The 21,897-nt window shown below is 43.9% G+C and overlaps 1 protein-coding gene across 2 annotated transcripts in view; it reads right to left on the bottom strand.

The window, feature by feature from the left end:
* The window catches only part of RAPGEF5 (Rap guanine nucleotide exchange factor 5), a 162,620-nt gene extending 142,124 nt beyond the window's left edge, over window positions 1-20,496 (bottom strand). The window contains exon 1 of one of the 2 annotated variants that reach the window (XM_055708205.1): window positions 20,242-20,496. In XM_055708205.1, coding sequence (XP_055564180.1) covers window positions 20,242-20,430 — 189 coding nt within the window. In that variant the 5' untranslated portion in view covers window positions 20,431-20,496. The remainder of the gene's footprint in view (window positions 1-20,241) is intronic. The other variant, XM_055708204.1, reaches the window with a different exon arrangement.
* Window positions 20,497-21,897: the final 1,401 nt, after the last annotated feature.

Genomic DNA, 21,897 nt, shown 5'->3' with positions numbered 1-21,897 from the left:
TTCACATAAGTACATCAATTAACTCCATAGATCAACTGTAATCTGCATGGGCTACAGCTGTAGTGTGCAATGTAGAAACAGAGCTTAAACAATTTTTATCTTCTCTTTCTTATAAAACATTATGGACATTTTCAACCTATATGTTAATACAATGCTTGCAATGAAAGTTCATTAACTATGAAAAGAAGAATCAGAATTTTACTGCTTTTTATCATGCTTTACATAACATTAAAATATGCAGAGTACATTTAATTGACTATTCATGCTCCTTCATTAACTTAACTTTATGGCAGCATTTGCGCTCTAGCTTGGCATTTCAGCCGTACCTTTTCTAATGCTACCTTAAAAGCTTCCTAGTGCACTTCACTCTTCCTGGCTGTCAGCAACATTTCACAGGGAAGCAGCATCCTCACTTTTTTTCAGTACAAAATAGGCACTATACAGACTCCCACCACAAAAAAATCAGCAATATTGCTGCATTTATTTCTCTTTCAATCTCAGCATCTAATAAATAGATTATGGTCTTTGTAATCTACCATCATGTTCCTGCCCATCAGCATCTGGTTTAGTTTTCATCTGGAGGGTAGCACACAGGAGCAGATGGGTGTGTTTTTTTAGTGTACAATGTTTTAGGCAACAATTAATATTTCTAATGATGCAAATTATAAGTTAATAATGCATTATTTGAAACTTCCAAAAGAATGCACACTGGATATTTCACACTATAATTTAAAAGATGTTCCAGTGACAGGTTACCATTTCTTTTCAGATAGATCTAAATGAAGACATCAACAAAACAGTAAAAAGAGAAGTCAGAAGTAGGAAAATATGGATTGTCTGCATACTTAAAAGCTTTTCAAAGTACCTCTGTTGGCACATTTCTTTCGTTGCCAGCTAAATACCTTCTCATGACACATTCCAAAAAAAAAAAGAAATCAGCATGGCACATCAACTTGGCAAAGACATTCTGCAAGCCGGGCAGCCTGACTCACAAGCATGCATTAGTAAAAAGAAATTCAATGAGAAAATCATGTGTCAGACACAAGAACTAATGCCCAGGCTGTGCAGTCTCCTTCCTGGAGTTTTCATAGCTTGACCAGACAAGGCCCTGCACAACTGCTCTGGCTTTGAAGTTAGCCCTGCTCAGACCAGGGGCTGGACCGGACAACCTCTGGGAGGTCCCTTCGAACCCAAAGTATTCTGTAATTCTCTCCTGCTCCATCACTCCCAGACACAATTTTATTCTGCTCTTCCTAGCAGCTGCATCAAGCATGGCAGAGAAAGTCTGTGGATCTGCAGAGCAACCAGAAACACTTTTCTAGATGCACCCTGTGTTTAAAAAAGGCTCTTAAAATCACATATTTCCAAGTTAGCCTTTCACCAAAACTCCTCCCCATCACACTACCCGATGTGCCAGGTCTCAGCTGCTGAGGAGCAGATGTACCTCTGCTGTCAATATTACTGCCATATTATTACCAGTTAATACTGGTGCCAGAACTCAGCCTTCAGGAAGCCACATTCTTCAAAGATTAAACATCATAAAAATTTTAAAGCAGACAATCAATGAAACAAATGATGCATGTCACCTGTCACTACCAACCAGCCATCATGTAGATGTAAGTTCAAATGCTCCCTCCCAGGCAAAATCAGCATGGTTAGGTCCTTTATTTCCCCTAGTACAGGCGCAGGAGCCTTCCTGTGAACTGACCCCGCTGCAAAGATGCTCACCTCTGCCACAAGAATCGTTAACAAGCAGCAGAAGGAAAAAAAATATCCAGTATTGCTGCAGCTATATTAGTGAACCAGATGCAGAAACAAAACTACAAATATCAGCAAATATTCAGGAGATCAGCTACGAACGATGCTGACAATATACAGCTAACATTGTCAATATAAATTACATATTATTGAATAAGAAAATCTATTAAAATCTTAATTTATTCAGAAGACATTTGCAAATAAAGAACACATTTTATAGGTTTTGATACCTACAGTATATTTAATGTTTCAAGTACAAAAAGACAAAGTTAAAATTCAGTGCTTTGATTACGATTTATGAAAATACCTCACAGTAAATTGCATCAGTTTAGTTTACTATTTGAAAAATGCCTATGTTTCTGGCAACCGTTTTTTAGTTTGTTGGTTTTTTTCGGTTGGATTTTTGTTTGGTTGGGGTTTTTTTGCATGAGCTGCTCACAAACAGTCCATGAATTGCTTTACAAGCATGCAAAGGTATGTTTTTAATGTCCCTGCTGTCAGATAACTCCACTTTTACCACTGCCGGCAGAAAAGGTGGGTCACCCAGTAATTTTCCAAACCTTATTCCTAGAAGTAGACCACAATTATTCCCTTCAGGTACAAGACATTGAAATTCTTTACTCTGTTTCTGAGAAACTGATTTTCTGATTTTGCAGAGACCAACTGACCTACTGGACAAAGCACAGATTTTGTACCTCAACTTTACTCCTAAATCTGGTGTGGTCGCAACCTTCAGCAAGTCGTTTCCCTTCCCACGCGATGGGAATGACCATGACGGCTCTGCGAAGTGCTTTGAGGTCTACAGGTAAAAATCAGCTACCAGCTAAGGGCTATAAGCACCCAAGTTCTCTGCCACGTAGCCAGGATAGCCCCATTCCAAGTTCAAATATCTATAGGACATTTAAAACGTGAAATATCATATAAAATATGATAAATTCATTAATAAATCATGAATGAACCTGGCGACTTTTGTTGTTTCCAAGGTTTTCAAAGTGTGGGAGCAGTCTCCAAGCTGGGTGAACAAGCTCTGGTTAAAGAAGCTTGTATTACAACCTTACCAGTTTGAGAATCTGCAGCGCTGCTGTTTGTATTGGCAGCACTCCGTTACGTGACCTCTTGGGGACAATATAAATTTCACTGACAGTAGCTCTTGGCACAAGGCAGTGCCAACCTACTATGGACTGGATAGTGGGAGTTCTTAACCACTCCAGAAGAACAGCTGTAATTTACTTTTCTGTAGAAAAACTATTAAAAGTTTAACTGTTTTAGTTTCATGAAGCAGTCGAGGCCTCAGCGCACAGAGAGCTTAAAAAGCACTCAACAGGCAAGCAAAGAAAAGAGCGCGTTCCCTTGGATTGCACAAGCAATTCCTTGGCAAAGTAGATCCAGAAACTCCTGACCTGCCCTCAGCAGAGCCTCAGCACTACTTGGAGCTCTGCTACGGGCACCTTCAAACACTCTGCAGAATGGGATCACACTAAGCCTGATAACATCTTTCTTTTTGTGTGCTTGAAAACCTTTGGTCTGGCTGTTGAATCAGGAACAAATGAAAACTAAAGTGCACTCCACGTCCAAAGAGAGGTTTGTTACCTTTGAGTTGAGGAGGGAATTGAAAACAAGGCAGTTCAAAAGTCTCTACCAGTGTGCCAGAAACCACCGCATGCCTATCATTCAATCCTGATCACTTAGCACACAGAGTAACATGGGAAGCAGTGTGCAATAACCGTTAGATATGAAATAGGATTAGAACACAGACAGGAGTTTGGCATATACAACCAACCACTAAAAGCAGCTTAGGTAAATTTAGCCTTCACTAGACTGAGAAGTTACAGAACCAGAAAGTATCACAGATGCAAGACACAGATGAGCCTTGTAAATCTTTGGACGTGGAAAAACAGCTCAAGTGCCAAGTACCGAACACATAAAAGTTTGACTTAGTACAATAAGAACATAACCAAATAATATAAATGACATATCTTATGCACATTAAGCTGTTCAGAAAGTAAAAGATGTGCTCAGCACCCCCAAGGTCAGAGAAAGAGTTCAGCCAGCTTTAGATAGGAACCTCCTTCATGTTCAAGAAAAGAAGAACACAGTCTTTGAAGTTAGGCAAGACTTGCACCCTGAAGAGGCAGATTTCCTTACTGATATTCTTTACCCTTAAATATATTACCTGCCTTTCTTCTGATATATATCTTTACTTTCATTCTTTGTTCATCTAACAAACATTTGTACACATTTGATATCACTAAAGTACACAGATATGTCACAATGCTGCATTATTCTGAATTTACATGCTGTAAATTTACTCACTTAACTCGGTTAACTCTACATGTCCTTATTCCTACTGCTGTGGATGTTTGATCCCTCTGTGTGAGGGCTGGGGGTTTCTTTATCTCTTGAAATTTTCCAGCTGGTTCCAGGGAGTTTTCTCATGTTGGTCTTCAGTTTTGAAGGGTAGGACTTCGCTCCAACAAGAGAAATTTGAAAATGTCATTAATAGAACTGGTCCTTACAAGGATGCTCTGCATTCATCATTTATTTTTCAGATAACATGGGCGAGATAAGACATGGCCTGCACAGGTGATTCCTGCACCTCCCCTCAGGCTTAGAATACAGATGTGCAAACTCATTTTAAGCAAAAAGCCACAAAATTTTACAAGCTACTCTCGTGAGATTAATACTCTCTGTGATGATAACCCATGCAAATTCATAGAAAAAGGAAGTATTAAGCTGTGTTGCACTAAATCTTTTGTGAAGAAAGTATATATGAAAAAAACTATTTTAGGCAGCCTAACTAAATAAACAAACAACAAACCTTCCTTCAATTTGTCCCACATCAGTCTCTTGTCCCACGTGAGGTCACTAATCCTTATAATTTCCCAGCCCTCAGAAAAAAAAAAAAACTCCAGCAAAAGTTGACATGGCATTTAAAGCATAAAGTTTTGTTCCTTGTATGCATCAGGAGGCCTTTAAAGAGTTAAAAAGGCACAGTTCCTTTTTCCTTTACAAGGCAGGTACTATTCTTTCAACAGGAAAAAAAAACCAATCACATTTTGAGTCAAAGGATTAGAAGGCTTTTCTGGTTTTACATCCGATTAAATTATCTGAATGAATTAACCTTTAATTGCATTTGCAACTATTATCTAGTTTTGCATCCCAACAGAAGTCCCACCATATGATGTCTATATCCTAGTTAATCTTATTCCCATATTCAAAGGCATATGCACACACACACACAAAGAAGCACTAGTCTAAATTAGCATGCAAAATGTGTGCAGTGGAAAAAAAGAAGTCCATAGTATTACAGCAGTGCAGGGATCTGAGGTGAATTGTATATTATGAAGTTGAACATATATGCCTGCATAAGATGTATCTCTTGACACTGAGAATGAACTTGTTAAAATCATAGCAAGCTCTCTGTACATCAGGTGCTGTAAGGAAGATTACTCCTCCAGAGGAACTGTTTGAGGGTTGTCTCACCATCCACCTGATATGGGGATAGTCCAGAAAATATGTATCAGAAGATCACGGTAAGGGTTTAACTGTAGTTGGCACAGTCTAGTGAAACCCTATGAAGCATCTATCCTATTCAACTGTTTATAAGCTTTTATTTTAAAACTGAGGTCTTTTGGTTTTAAAGTTGGGGATGACTTTTTTTAAGGCTGTTTCAATACGTACATGAGGCAGTAACTACAGCCCACATCTGCAGAATCTGAAATAAACCCAGACGAGTACCTCACCCCTCACTGAAGACAGCAGTGGTAGCACTATAGCTAATTTTAAAGAAATACTCATTAGAACACATAAGAGAGAAGCAAAAGGACACAATGTGAACATAAGCATGCTTATCAGTTCTGTGAATCAGGACGTATAAAAGAAAAGTAGAATAGCCTCTGCATTACTCACAGCCAAAGTATAGCTGAGTGTATCCTGAACAAAGCAACCTCAAAGAGCCAGCAGAATGGTCTGCTGGTGCCACAGTACAATCAGAGGAAAGGACTCACACATCACCGCCTTTCTACAGGGTCACATTTCCACCACCCGAAGACCATCACACTGGCAGCCAGTGTTAGGAAAAAGTACATTTGAGGAACTCCTGGCCAGCAGACCAAGCAGCAGCTCACGCATTCCCTGTGCTACTTGGAGCTGCATCTTCCTTGCCGTACCACAAAAAGCACTGTGCAAGGCTTTCCCAGGGTCCTCCTTTACATATCCATGTAAAGCAGGAACAGAGAACCGAGCCACCTTCCTCTGCTTCACCAGATCGTCTTCACCCAAAGATTCTTGAAGGGGTGCTTTGTCCCATGGAAATAAAAGCACCAGAGGTGAAGACTGACCACATTTTTTCCCTTCAAGGGACAAATAGAATTAACTCTCTTCCTCTTTAATATTCTGCATCATAGCCAATGCTTGCAACATTGATCACTTCAATATTCTGTTATGCTCCTTCCACTTGCCCACTGTATCCTGGTTACCAGCCCACCCAGATTTAAAAGTCAGTAATAAATATCATTTTAAGTCAGTAAATGTTTTCTGACCTATGCAAAGCAGGAGGTGGGAGACAGAAGAGAAGGGGGAAGATGGAGAACTGCTGTCTTTAAAAGTTGGTTCAAGCAACATGCCCATAGAAGATGCTAATTTGTTACAGAATTTAGACTGAAATCAGGGAAGCAAAATGGTCCCGAAGATTAATATACTGCAGTAATCCCCACCGCAGTGACTGATCTGTCAGAGACTAGCAGAGATGCTCTGTATATGTTTCTATAAACATTAACAAAAAGCAGGACATCAGTGACATCCTAACAGTCTGCTGTGATGCTCAGTCTGCCCTCATCACTTTACCAAGGAAGCCTGGCCCAGCCTGCATGCCCTACCAAAGCAGGTAATACCTGTTCAGACTCTTCCAGCCCCTTTGCCATGACAATCGCAAAAGTCCATCCAGCTCAATAGCTCATTCTGCAGCAAGGAGACCCAAGCCATTGGTTAAACTCTGGCACTAGAGCAGATTGATGGCAAATCACCACTTAGTGTAAGAGAACTTCATTTTGAGATACACTGTCTTCAAAAACCAGTTGATTTTCACCCCAATCAACTTGCCTACTACTCCATCCTTTCCCACACCAGCTTTTGAGAGATGACTTCAAACCAGTTGTTGTCTCAGTGGAATCACCACCACAAACCACGTGGCTTTTCACCTATGCCAGCCTAAGCCTATGGGATAACGTATCGATTTGATCACCTCTCAAGAGCCAAAAAATAACTGTAGCAAAATTAAACAGAGTTTCAGCACCTTCTTGGTATGCAGATACACACATATAGACTTCTTCAAAAAGCAAAGCTTGCAAAAAGATTAGAAAAAGTTAACAAAAGTTTTTTCACCTCTAATCTATTTGTTGCCTTTTCTCTGTGCAATGCTGTAACATCTGCTGTGGGCATTGGACACACGAGCAGAAGTTAACGGGAGAGGGCCTCTAGGACACTGTTCCCGGTCCATAAAGCCTTGCTTTGGAATTCACCTCCCTGCTCCTTCCACCAGGATACAATCAAAAGATCAGATGGGTTCATGAACAACAGAGTAATGGGAACGGGAACACTCTGGGGTTTGGAAGATTACACAGGAGGTTTGTTTGCATGTTTTTAGCGTGCCTCATGCTTGTTGACATTTTTAACTTCTCCACTTGTGCCAAGAGATAACAATGACTAAGTTAGGAGGGAAAAAGTCATGGTATAAAGAAACAAACAAACACATACTGATACTGGAGTTGGCTCAGGCTGAAAAGATGATGACTCACAGACCCTCAGTATTTAGCTTTGTTTCTGAAAGTCAGATAACCAAGAACTGCTAAAGCAAGGGATGAAGATTCAGTCTGTTTTCTTGGTTAACTCAAATAAAAAAATTAAAAATCAGGATTCTTGGTCTGGAAGTCTCACAGAATTTACCATTATTTCAGTGACAGGACAGTTTTTAACTCAGGTTTATAAAAATAAATTATTATTGTCTCTGGATAGCTTCTTTGGAATTTTTTAATTTATGTAATGTTTCCTTATCCACTCCCACCATCCTGCCATAAACTGTCCTGTAACATGTTTTGCTACTAATAAGCAACAGAAGCAGGTCCTTTTCTACAGCCACAATAAATAGATTCTCAAAGACAGTAAGTTTCCATTGTTTTTAATAAGACCATAGCTTTGATTTAATTGCAGTGTTGCTCTGTTAGCTACACTTTGTGCTTAAATAACAAAGTCCACTACAGGAACATTTTGTGCCTCTGTTTTTAACAAAGGGCTTTAGAAGATTAGGGAACAGCTGTCTGTAATGTGACATTCTTCAAAAATCTTTGCTGATTTACCTGTTATATAGTTTTGTTCCTAGCAGCAGTTTTGCCATAAAGTTGTCTAAGCAGAAAAACAGAAAACAAACAAAAAGGAACAAAACGTGTTTTTCCCCTCCCTGCTCACTCTGATGTATTGGACAGGTAGCTGCTTCTTAACATTGTATTCTCGACTCTGTCACTGAAGTTTTAAAAGAAAATCCTGATAGTAGCATAGCTCTTGCAGAGCCATGCTCAGAGATTATTTGACAGAGTTGTTGATCACTAGTCAGTATAGAGCCTTCCGAACAGTTGCCTGTCCACCCACTGAACAGGAGCTTCACCAGTCATGAATACTCTTACATTCCTTACCAGAACAGGAGAGCCTTCGACACACCATGTTGTAACAAGGTCAAGGCTGACATGATACTAGCTGGTTTTCTTATATGTTCAGAGACCATCTAGACAGTGACACTCCACAGTTGTACCTCCAACTTCAGAGGTAGTATAGACACCCTAACACACAAAACTCCTCAAAAGAAGCTAAAGCAGTCTTTCCTGGAGAGACAAAACATTGTAGTTGATCAAGCAATAGCAAAGTAATAAAGGACAAGAATGGGATTAAAGAGGCTGTTTTCATTAAGAACAGGAAAATACCAAGATGCCCACATGCCCCAATGTTATATTCTAGGCTAAATGATGTTTAACAAAACAAAGCATATGCGATTTTGGTTGGTCACAATCAGAAGTCTATAAACAACTTCAGATGAACCTAGTCAAGGTAGGTGAGTGGACAACTCCGTGTTAAATTATGTTTATCCACATCAAATTCAAAGTAACACCCATGGAAGGAAAAAAAAAAAAAACTGACAACTTACATGGTTGTAAATTAACTATATCAGCTTAAAGAAAGCAACCTGAATGGCTGTGAAGACATTTCCGTCAAGAACTGATCTGTGTCACCAGGAACTCTAAAACAATAGCAAATTGTTGGATGAAAAGCCTGTGTGATGGAGTGAGGGAGGAAACTGCACAATCTATGTATATCAGCAGTGCAGTCTCACCTAGAATATTACATTCAGCACAAGCCATCACAAGTTCAAAGTGACACTGCAGAACCAGAGTTCAAAACAAGGTGAAATTAAAGGTGGGATAGGGTCACTGAAATTAAAGGTGGAATATTCAAAACTGAACAAAATGAAATGCTTCATTAACAACAGAATAAAACAAAACACATTTTTCCTTCCCCTGTAAAGTCATTACCACCAAACCCCACACACAAGCTCTGTAAATGTAAGTTCCAAGGTGAGTCTGAAGCCAAAATACTAGCCAGATTCATTAAAAGCCTGGATTTGTATATGTGTGACATGAAAAGCTGCAACTAGAATGGTTAATGGTAACAACGCCCAAGAATCACCATATAAAGTTCCCCTGGTTATTTGAAACCAGAAAAAAAACAACAATGTGGAAGGCAGACTATACAACACTGGCCCACACGCTCTCCTGAAAGCACAAGAAATTTATATTTGTGGATAAAATCATTACCTGTTAGGTTAACTTTAAAACTTACGGAGATAGGACCAGGTGAACCATAATCTTGACCCACTACAACATGGTTTTTATCTGCATTAGCTTACTCTGAAATAATTGTTTTGCTTTTTAATAAAACCTCTACCAGTATAATGTAAATATTTATTGCCACATTGAATTGCAAATGATCAACTCAAAAATGGGAATTTTAAGCAGAGCTTCAGATAAATTCTCAGTTTATGCATACACGGTAGAAACTGTGGACAGACATCTCAATGGAAAAAAAACCACCAAAAAAACAAAAAAACAAAAAAAGAAACAACACTCCTGCTATTCAGCTTGGGGACTCACCAGTTTTAATGCATGTCCTGGCAACCTGCGAGACGTATTGATTTGCAGCCATTCATTCAAGTGCAGTGAAAGCCATAATTAGATAAACAGCTTTGGTAAAACTAATCTGAAACTCATTTGTTTTGGGACTGTCTGTTTAACGAGATAAAACAAGAAATTAAATACCTGCTGAATGTTCCTCTTTGCATCCTTCAACACAATAATAAAATTATAAATAAAGAGGTATACATTTAACTACCATTATTATCTTTTGTATTTTATGTATTTTGTTCCAGCAATTGCTGTCAAAGACAATTACAATTCATTAATTACTAAGCTCTAACAGGCTGACCAGTTTTATCAATCTCTTTCGTACATGTAGATACTGTGGAATCTAATCTTTTAATTAGGTCTTTTAATCATATGTAAACACTCTTTCAGCTGACTGAGTATAGCTCTAAGATGGTATGCATGGTATAAGTTTATAAAGTATCAAAGTCCATTTTTTACACAATTACACCATTCTTTGTGAACAGAAGTTAAATTCTGGTTAAGTTTTCAAAAGTATTTATAAAGACTAAATCTAGCAGGGTTATTATATTTTGTTTCTTAACTTTCTTTTTTTTCCAAGAAAATGCAGAGGAAGACTACTTTAAAGAATTCCTATGCACAAATCAGTGCCAACATGGACAGATCTCACAGCTTATCCTTCTTAAGCCAAAACACACTTAAGCTTGGCATATACTGTGTCCTCACCTTTCTTCTTCGGCAGCTAAATACTAGATTCTGGTTTTGTTTCTTTAGGACTTGCATCTCCCGTAAGTTTGGCCTTCCTTAACAGACACCACAAATCTTGGTTCATCCTGCAACGCAGATTCAGCAGCAGACTCACAGCCCACCCCCCCACATTTACTTTTGCTGCCAAGAGGCTCGAGGCGCTGCAAAAATGACAGACTGCAACAAAGCACTGGATTGTACGCAAGCTGGGACCCAGACCAGATCTAAGGGATTCTTTTAGCTCATTCCTCCAGCCATCCGGTAAACAACAGCTTTGTGACTTTCAGAGCTAACCATGCATGTGCATTGTTTTTCTCCCCTTCTTTCCATATTTTAAAGATCAATTCATGCATCACTGAAGTGCGTTCACCTATGGGATGAAATGGAGCATCTGTTTAACAGTGTGCAGTAGCAGTCTACGACAGCGAATGATTACCACATCCATCTCAAATTACAAAGTGTTTTAGGATCACTGGGTCTAACTCTCTTGGCCAGAACTTGGCCAGAAAACCACAATTAAATGCTTATCACCCTAAAAAAAAATAAATAAACAAAACCCAAACACCTGTTCTCCCTCCCCCAAGCCACATCATAAATTCTCAATGCTCACAAGTGGTCTGGATCTCAATTTTCTGTTGGGTTATTTTTTATTTGTTGGTGTTTTTTTGTTTTTTTTTAAATCAAAAATGCCGTACTTCCTCTGGTTCACTACTACTCAGTACTGACCTGCAGACTGCATACTGTCCACTGCATCATGAAGGGCACGGTTTGACATACATTTCTTTCACCAGTGGTATCACTGCAAGTAACCACTGCCCCTTGTTTGGCGCTGCTTGTTCCATAGTCCCAGTGATGATGCTGACACAAGGCCTGCAGAGATGCTCAGAAGGACCAGCTGCAGGAGAAGCTACCAAAGGATCATGACGAAGCACACATACAAAAGACTGCCAGAGAGGCTCTGAACTATTGCTTTCCTTACTGCTCTAACTCATGTAGCCCATGTGTGTCTTAGTCATATAAAGACTTAGGTATGAGATTCAAAAAGCAAGGAAAGAAAGGCAGCTCCCCCCAAATGAAGGAGAACAGGAAGTAAGTTGCATTCCTCACAATCAGTCTTTTAAAAAAAAGCAAACTAGAAATCATCTGACATTTTAAGCTTTAATGGGTTAATTAAGTTGTAAAACTGAATGCAAAAAGTCCTTAGTGATGCTATGAATACAGCTCTACTGGTATTTATATAGACTGAAGGGATTTTTTCCCCCCTCAATCAGCGGAATATTTTCTTTTACACTGTAAAAAAATATATTGACTTTTAATCAGTTAGCCTGCTGTGTCCTCTCCAGGAAAATATCTTGTGAAAAAGGAATTCATCAGAGAAAACTGTATACTGTAAGATTTAAATATTAATTATCAGCCCTAGCATAATACAACAGCCAGAAGTAGATCATTTTACAAGGTCAGACTAACCCAAGTCAAACTGTAAGTTAACTGAGATAAAAGACATCATGACAGTTATGAATAGCTACTGCTTTCTACACCTGGAACTTGAAAATATTCAGATCCTGCTTCCATGGGTTTTAACTTTAGAGCCCCAATGACTTCATTTTTATCCTTAAACTTCTGCCAAAAGCACAGATACAATGAAAAATATTTAAATCAAAAGGTGTCACAGCTAAAGTTTATACAGCAGACACTAAGAAACAACCTAAAATATTCCACTGAAACAGATCCATGCATATGAACCCTACAGGATCTGCAAAGCAGCCTGATTTGGGGGGAAAAGAGGTTTAGGAGATTGTGCACAAAGAGCAGAGCAGTGTATGGATGGCCCGGCTAAGGCAGCCCTGAGGGACTACAAAAGAACCGGGCACTCTTGCTCTACCCAGAATTAGAAGGCGTCCCATTTTATTTTCAGTCCTACAGCACCATACTGAGCCCCAACCAATGCTAAGGCTCTTTTTCTAGGCGTGAGTATGAACCCCTAAGAGAAGAGGGCTCACATCCCAAGGAGACCAGACCTCCAGCACCGGGGTGCCTGGTGACCAGGCACAGAAACGTGGCGAGACCTACCCAGGGTCCTGAGCAGCTCAGCAGAGGCACCCCAAAGTCTGCACCCTGACCCCCAGCCCTTCATACACGGGCTGTCGTACCCTGCACCCACCTGGGGCGAGGTGAAACCAGGGTGGACAGGGGCACTTCAGCTATTCTTGAATAAGCAAGTTACAGGGTGTAAGTATAAAGAACAAGCGCCTTGCTTCCCCATATGTGAAATACTACTTTAATCGTTACATAGTAAGGATAAATCTGTTTTATTACAATGGCTTTCTGTGAGTCAGGGTGAAAAGATGGCACATTCTGCTTTCCTATTTTTCTCTTCCTCTTTTAAAAAGCTATTGCTGTCTATTTTCAGCATTTCCATCAGCATAAAAATGCACAGCTTGTTTTGCAATTTCCTCACGGTGCAAATGGAATTCAAACCACTAGGGCCATACAAGTAACAACAGCTGAATACAAACCTTAATGGAGTTTGTCATAATTGTACAGGGCAGTGTTGTTCACTCATCCGGGCGGCTGGGAAATCTAGCGTGAATTAACCAATAATACCGGTTTGCAATCAAGCAAATTAAAGTATACAATTCCACAAAGTGAATTTTGTTTATCTCCCTTTAAACGTATAACTAAGGGGACAATCAGCTCACATTTAAATTGAGTCTTTCATCAAGATGTTACACTAGCAGAAATTTTGCCAATACTCGAATACACTCCTTTCAATTCCAGTGGAGCTGATCTTATTTCCTACATAGATTTCCTTGATAGGTTTCCAAGCCACACACAGCAGCATCACATCTGAGGATCAGCAGGCTACATCCCTTAGAAACAGAAGCAAAACCAAAAGTGAAAGTAGTGAAATCCTTGTCCAACCAGGATTACAAAAATGTGCAGGGGTGATCAATATTTTCTTTCAGAGTCCTTAACCCAATAATATTATTGGGTAATAACACCCAATAAATTGAAGGTGTTATTACCAACTCAAGAAAAGCAGCACTTAAAACACTGAGCATGGGCAAAATTAACTCAAGGTGTTTTCAGCTTGAGCTCAATTTGCAGTATGGGCAACAAAGACAAAACCGTGTTTCGTAGCAGCCAGCTTTGGGTCAGAGAGGGACTCACGAGGATATGCTCTGGCCAAAACGAGGAAAGGAAACAGAACCTGTCCCATAGCTTACAGCAAGCTGCTACATTTTTTCTGCAACAAGGGGTCAATGTCAATTTTATGCACCTTCCATGAGCACCAGCCGCATGATGGCACCTCTTCCCCATGCACTGGCAGTGGCACCTGCTAGTGCTGCATCTGGACCTTCACAGGGACGCTCCAAAGCGGCTGACATGTCAGTCCAGGCATTGCCAGCCTCATACCCAGTGCCAGAGTAAGACCACAGGCAGTGGACATCATCCTGGCAACCAGACTAATCCCCAGGCTCAGGGAGAAAAATAACTTTGCATTCTGCAAAACTTATTAGGTTACTTCCTAGGGCAGAAGAGTAGGCTTGCATTCCACTTCATTCAACTGTAGTTAATCAAACCCAGGCATAATTTCTCAGATGTCATAACACATGGGCTAATTAAGAAGTATTTTCAATTTAGTAATTCACTGAACACTGACTACGAAACAAATTATTATGCATATAAACACAAGGGACACTGAAATTCCCCATCAGCTACTGTGGTCACTGTCACTAAGCTATTTTATTCATTAATCAACATTTCAAGTGTCACCAGTCACAGACCTGGTAAGTGTGAAAGACAATTATCTTAATCAAATGTTTAGCAGGAATATATCATGAGCCTGATGACAATAAGAAAAATTCAAGACTACTTACCACAACTATTTTTGGTCACATAATAACTGCAAAAGTGACAGGGGTATTACATTACTGAGCAGAACCTCTACGGCAGTCTTGAAAGCCAAATGTCACCAATATCAATCAGCCTACTTCAATAACACTGCTGACAGTAAAACTCCCAACCAGTATTTTTGTGCACCGATTTCAGCCAGTACAGCATCTCCTACACACCGCACCTTCTTAGAGAAGAAGAAATTCCAAAATTAAAGCCTCTATAGTATATATAAACATAGGTACCAGAGCAACTGTTCTCCTGACTTTTTTTCTCTTCTTCTCATTAACAACACTGGTCAAATGAGCATAAAGGTGCTAATGAAATGTGTTGACGGCACAAAATTGGAGGCATTGTCAAAATAAACATAAATAGAATGGCATACGAGAAGATTAGGTGACTTCAAGAACTGGAATATTAGGGAAAAAGTGTAATTCAGCAGCATGAAATACAAGGTCACTCAGGCACTGCTAAGCTGAGGAGCTGCCAACAAGGATATGGACTGCTACAAATGTCAGTCATTGGTGGGAAGATTACCTGAGCACGAGGCAGATCTATATGCTTGGCTCAATAAAAATGTAACTATCAACCACCAGCATAACGTAGCCATGGAAAGAAGGACTGGAAATTCTGAGTATTTCCAGTAGTGAATTACTAATGTCCTGGCAAAACCTCATCTACAACGCTATGGTTTCCCTAATCACAGCATGAGTTGATTAGAGGAAAGTAACTTGAATGACATAAGCAACTGAAAGCCTCTTACAAGAGATGAATAAAAGTTGAGCAAAATGTAGGTTGAGAGGTTCAGATACTTCATTTAATTAAAACAGATTGCATATAATTTGATTTTTTTCCCCTGCCAAAGAAGAGTTGTCTCCAACAGCATGACAACTACTAGTGCCAGAATATATGATAGATATCTCTAATAGCTCCAACCCTCTGGCTATTTTCAGCTCAGGAACCTTCTGTGCCTGGTGAGGATTATGCATGTTCAATACATTTCTCTTCCATGAACTTCTCCAGTCTCCCCCTGAACTCATGTAAACTTTCAGCATCCATACCCCAACTCCTGTGGTTTATTTTCAACCCGTAAGCCTACAGTAAGTTTACATCCTGACATAGACACACAGCAAAGTTGTCACTCAGAACAGAGCTAAGGTGAAGACAGTCTGAGAACATTTCCCTGGCCGAAGACCTCCAGAAACCTCACAAGTCATTACAGGGTTTCAAAAAAGCAAGAAGTCATGGTATCTCTACAACTTCCAGCAAGCCAAAAGGCATGTCCCCTGGTGAAGGTTTGTACAGGCCAGCAAGTTCTTTCACAATATCAGAGTAATGGGGTTTGACACCATGATGTCCAAAAGGTTTTGCAGCTCCACTACTGTGACAGAGCAACATCCATGCTCACATACAACAGCATTTTGCTTGTGTGTAAACGTGAACATAGAAAGCAGAAGAGGTCGTTAAAAATGTGTGTGTCCGTGTGCGTATGCAAGGTAATTCCTCCTCTGACTTCTGAGCACTTCCCTGCTCTCTCAGGAGGCATCCAGTAGCTCCACTAAGAGTGCAGCGGAGTGCAGTGAAAGGAATTTTGGCATGATGGAGTGACTGCTGCATGGATGTGCCTGCAGGACCCCACAGCTGGCATTCTTGGTACTTCTAGGGGCAGAGACCCCTATTTCATCACTAATTACAAGAAAAAGGGGAGTGGAGGAAAACATCTTTGGCAAGCACCAGGAAGAACAGCAAAGACAGTACACAACCGTGCTTACTACGTGCACGCTTAACACACACCTCAGGGAGGCAAGCTTGGAAACAGAAGGGTCCCATTTTCCAAAGATTTTGAGAAAGCATATGGCAGAGTGGAACGGTTCCACAGGGCACAGCAACCCACTGCAACAGATCCCTCCTCTGCTTCTGACACACAGACACAGCTACCACAGCAAAAGAATGGATCATTTTCTACGGCTTTATCCAGCAGAAACAAAGGAGCACCAAGCAGAGGATGAGGAGTAAAGCCCACACCTTGCACCTGCAGCCTAACCCCCAGTGCCATCTCAGACATCTGTGCTGCACCTGCCCTAAGACCAAATTTAAGAAAAAAACCTACCATCAGGGACAAGGCCAATGCCCAGTTCAAAGTTCAGGAGCTTAAAAAAAAAAAAGAAAGCACTGGGCTTCCCTAGCCAAGGAACTGGAGGTTGTTTTTACCTAAACGGCAGAAGCAGTACAGTACGGCTCCACAGCGCACAAACAGGCAAGCAGAACAGTTACTGCAGCTTTTCTACAAGGTGTTTTTCCACCCCTAAGTTCTTCACATGTATTAAAATTAAACATATCCCAGCACAGTAAGCCAAAAATACCCACTTGTACTCCAGGTTTTGGATTCACTGAACTGAGAGGGAGACAGTTATTTTGTTACACTACATTTTCATTTACCCCCATCTCTGGTCCCAATTTTTAGATAGTCTAGTGCCAAGGGCCAAGGGCTGAGGCACCCAAACAGATTTAAAATATTTATTCCACCCCATACTGGTTTGCAAAATGTATTCAGGCTTTTTTGGTATACTACTCTCTACTATTCAATGCTTTCCTCCTCCCTGCACCACAGGAAGTGGTTGAACAGCATGCAGTCGAGTACATCCTTAAAACAATTATAGCACCTTTAACACTTCCATTCTATTTTATTATCCATAGTCCCCAAGCATGCACACATGCAGATTATCCCCGCTTTATAGATGTGGACGCAAACTGCACTGCAGGCGGTCCCTCAGCAAGCCAGCATCAGAGGCAGACCCCCTGTTCAGGGGTCATAATATTTTTCTAGGAAATTAAACAAGCCAGAATTTCAGCTAGTCAGCATTTACTTGAAAACAGCTCACCTAAGTGAGCAACATTCCTGATGAAACCAGCTGGACAAATAAGACTCTCAGCTTGGTGTTTGAGCAAACAAAAAAGCACAAAGAAAAAGTCACCAGAGAGGAAGATCAGACTAAGTTGGGGTTTTGTTTTTTTTCAAAGGGATAGAGTGAAGGGAGATTTCATAAGCAAACAAAACCCTCCAAAAATTAACTTTGGATTAACTTGAAATATTTTGTTGAGGTGAAGAAAAAAAAAAAAAGCATCTTTTTTCCATATTTGTTTTATTCAACCTTTCTCCAACCTTAATTTAAGACTTTTTTAATTTACAAGTTATGCTTAAAAGGGAAAGTATAAAAATGGAAAAAAAAAGCTGTACTTTATTACTCTGACATATCCTTTCACTCTCTCAAATACTGTCATTTTCAGGGTTCAAGTTATTCTCTACATTGAACAGAAATATGTGGAAAGTGTCATGCCCCTAAAATTCCATTTCTCAGTGGGGCGGAACGCATGTGCATGGAACGGCCAAGAATCACCACAGGGCACTAATGACAGAGCAGGCTGCTCCCTGGGGAACCGCTCGCGTAGGACAGACCCTTCATGCACCCAGGTGTCCACTTTGTTTCCAAAGGGAACAAGCAACACTAACATCACTACTGGACTCCTAGCACTACCTGCACCTCAGAACACCCCACTAGGCACTTGCATTGCTGAATAATTCCATCTGTGGGAGAATCCCTGCAAACCCAGATACAGTAGAGCACAGCAGTCCCATTCTCTACCCGGGACAAAGCCACCGGCAAGAAGGTCCTGCTGGAGCCACACAGCATCTCCACACAGCATCACCCAGCGATCCAAGATCTGCTGGGTTGACTTCAGACTGCCCTACAAACTCACCATCTTCTCTCCAGTCTTCTTCCTACCAGGACAGACAGTTCAAGAAAAACTCTGCAGTATGACCTACAGGGTACTGGGAGGCGAAGCCACAGATGACACCACCACTAAATCTGTCACGTGCTGTTTGCTGGTCTGTAACATGGTACATCAGCAATGACAGGCAGAGCCTCAGCTGGGACTGTATGAAGCAAGATGGGTCCAAGGCTTCAGCAAGCGCAACAGAGAGGCTGCCTGACCCAGGAGCTACCCAGGCTTCTCACCAGGGTGTTAACTCACACGCTCAAAATATTTACAGAGTAACAACTGCTGTACCAGTCACTTGTCAAATGCTTTCAGTAGTGGTATGAGGATAAACCTGAGCCTGCCCCGCGTGGCGTCTCCCTGAAGCATCACAAATTTGTTGTGCTAAACCAGTATTTCAGACCTGCCTGCAAACAAACACTGTTACCAGCAGTGGTTCCACACTGCTTCTTACCTCTTCACTGCACTCCACTCCTTTGGTAGTACGCTGTTAAAGTGGAACAAATGCAATGCAATTCAGAAAAGGACTCATCTTTATTGGAAGAAAGATATCAGTCATAAACATCCTGTTAGGGCAGGGCAAGACTTGGTTATTTAAAATGAACTGATTCCTGTTAGCTCTGTGTTTATATGGACAACTTGTTAAGTGGGTTACTATTTCACCTGAACAATAAAAATCATTAGGCATCTCCACACAGACTTGCTTGATTCTGTGGGTTAAGCTCACTTGAGGAAAGAAAGAAATCCAGAACAGGAACCTGAATCAAAACACTGCTCAGAAATAGCTATTATGCTGCAAATTCATATACTACCTTAATCTTCTGTCTTCCTTGCCTGTATATCTTCTTATAACAAAGCAATCAGTCAGGAAGTCTGGCTTTAAATTCACACCCCACTGTATTTCACAAGAACTTCCCAATGCAGAGAAAACATTCGTTTACACGGGTGAAGTACTGCAAAGTGGATGAAGACACAGATACACACCACGCTGACTTCTCCCCACTAACTCCCTGCAGGGGCACTTATCGGTGCACCGAAACCACGGGGCAGCTTGCTTGATCCCGCACCTGGACAAGCCCACCCCCACGCAGGTAAACCCACTCCTTCATTTCGGCTACTCGGATGACGGGTTGCAGTCTAGTTTGGGCCCGCAAGTAAGGTTCGCCGTGCCTGGGTGGCGATCCCGATCCCACCCCGCCATGTGGCTCCAGTCACAACTGGGAGATTCCAGAGGCGTGAGGCGCTTCCCGGCGGCGGTGGTGCCACACCGTACCGCGGTGCCCGGCCTGCAGGGCCGTGCCACCAGCCTTCCTAGACGAGGGCGATGGCGTGCGCTGTGGCCGGGGATCTCCACGACGCCCACCGGCCCCCACGGCCGCAGCCCCGGCAGGCAGGCGCGATGGGGCCGGCCGTGCCCAGAAAGGCACTGCAGCGTCCACGCTGAAGTTCACGGCTTGAACTCGCGTGTGCACAAGCCCGGGCACACCTGCCCGCCGGCCCGCACCGGCGGTGCCACACGGCGGGGCGCAGGGGCAGCGCCACCCGAGGAGCGCGGCGGTGGGACGGGGCGCGGGTGCTACCGGAGCTGGCGGGGCCGGACCGCGGGCACCCCCCGCCCGGGGCTGCCGAGCAGCCGCCCCGCCGCACGATCGCCCGCGCCGCCGCCCGGCCGGCGGCCCCCGGGGAGGGCCAGAGCCGGCGGCCCGCGCCTCCCCCCCCCCCCCCCCCCCGCCGCGGCCCGGCCGGGGGCGCTGCGGGTGCCGCCCCGCCTGGCCCGGGCACCGCCGCTCCGGCGGGCAGAGCGGGGGGCGGCCCCGGCGGGGATGCTGCCCCGGGCGCCCGCAGCCTGACTCACCCGGCCGGCGGCGGCGGCGCTCTTCCTCCGCAGCGTCAGCCCGCTCCTCAGCAGCGCCGGCAGCTCCCGCAGCTTCTGCCGCAGCTGCACCGGCGGCGGCGGCTCGTGGGCTCCGCCGCCGGGGCTCCAGCTGCGCGCCAGCTCCGCGCCCTCACACGGCGACGGCATCTTCACGGAGCCCACGGCCATGCCGCATCCCTGCCGGGCTGCGGCGCGCAGACCCGCTCGCCCGCCCGCTCCGCCCGCCTTCCCCTCGCTTCGCCCCGGCCCCGCTCCCCCCCCAGGCACACGGGCGGGCCGGCGCGCACCGCCCGCACCCCGGCCCCCGCACGCCGCGGCCCCGCCGGGCGGGCAGGAAGGGCCCCGCCGCCGCGGGCAGCCCCGGGCGGCGCAGGAAGCCCGGCCGAGCCGCCACCGCTCCCGCGCCGCGGCTCCGGCAGTGGCGAAGCGCAGGTAATGAGGCGGGTGGAGGAGGCGCGGGCGGGAAGCGGCACAAAGTCCTGTTAACTCCTTTGCGCTCGGGGGCCGCCCCCGGCCGCCTCCACACCTGCCGGGGCCCGCGCCCGCACAGAGCCCGCGCAGGGGCCGGGCGGCGGCCGGAGGGGCTCGGGCTCGGCCCGGGGGCGGGCGGCCTCGGCTCCCGCCTGGAGGTTGGCAGGGCCGGGCCGGAGGAAGCCCCGAGCGGGTGGTGTGACCCGGGGCTGAGCCGGCGGGGCCGGGGGCTGCCCGCCAGGCACCCTGTGGTCCCCAGGGCTCGTTCGTGGCAGCAGCGGGTGAGGGCCTTCGCTGCGCCCTGCCCAGGAGGTTCTGACTCGGTGAGGTGGCTTTGGCCTCCGTGTGGGCACTGACGCTGGGGAGACGGCCAGCTCGCCTCGGGTGGGCGACTGGCTTCCAGTCATCCAGGTAATCCCTGGAAGGGAACCCTCAGTGCCAGAAATCGGTTCCTGTGCTCCTTGTGTGAGGAAGAAAGATACATGCAGGGCACTGGCCTGGAGCGCGGTGCCTGGAGTTACGGGGCGTTCTTTAGCCTCTGGAGCCTGGCCTTTCTACCTCGTGCTACAGGTGTTGCTCTGCCAGGCTGGATTCTCATCTGTTTGGGTCAGAGAACTGGTTGTGAGGTGGGTCTCCCCTTACATATCTCTTCTGCCTCAGAGCTACAAATAACACTGACCTTGCTCTTCCAGGTTGAATTCCCCAGTGCCTAAATGTCTCAATAAATAACATCATAGTCAAGTTAGTTTCACAGACACGTTACAGAAAGCTATTGGATTGTCCCAGCCGAGAGGTCCCATCGGTTTCAGGAACTGACCCTAGTACCCCTCCGGCTCTGCAGGGAACTGGCCTAACTATGAAACTTGACCTTGAAAAAAAAAAAAAAAAAAAGGAATATTGTTTTTTCCACACTGCTGTCCTCCCTGAACCAGTTCCTCTGGTGGTTTCCACGCCGGTACCCATGGTGGAAAGAAATGGCAGATGTGCCCAACCTGTGTCAGGATGCCAAGACACAAAATAGCCCCTTCCAGCATCAGTGTGACACTGGGTTACCAGTCACCGAATGCAGCAGCAGTAGCCTGGCCTTTCAGGTGCACTGAACCCGACAGCAGGCTGCTACGAAAACGTGATCCTGCCCACAACCCATGGATGTGTACTCCCTTC

The sequence above is a fragment of the Falco cherrug genome, chromosome 4, assembly GCF_023634085.1.
Source record: "Falco cherrug isolate bFalChe1 chromosome 4, bFalChe1.pri, whole genome shotgun sequence".
In the NCBI taxonomy this organism is placed as follows: Eukaryota; Metazoa; Chordata; class Aves; order Falconiformes; family Falconidae; genus Falco; species Falco cherrug.
This window is presented reverse-complemented; position numbering and strand designations above follow the sequence as displayed.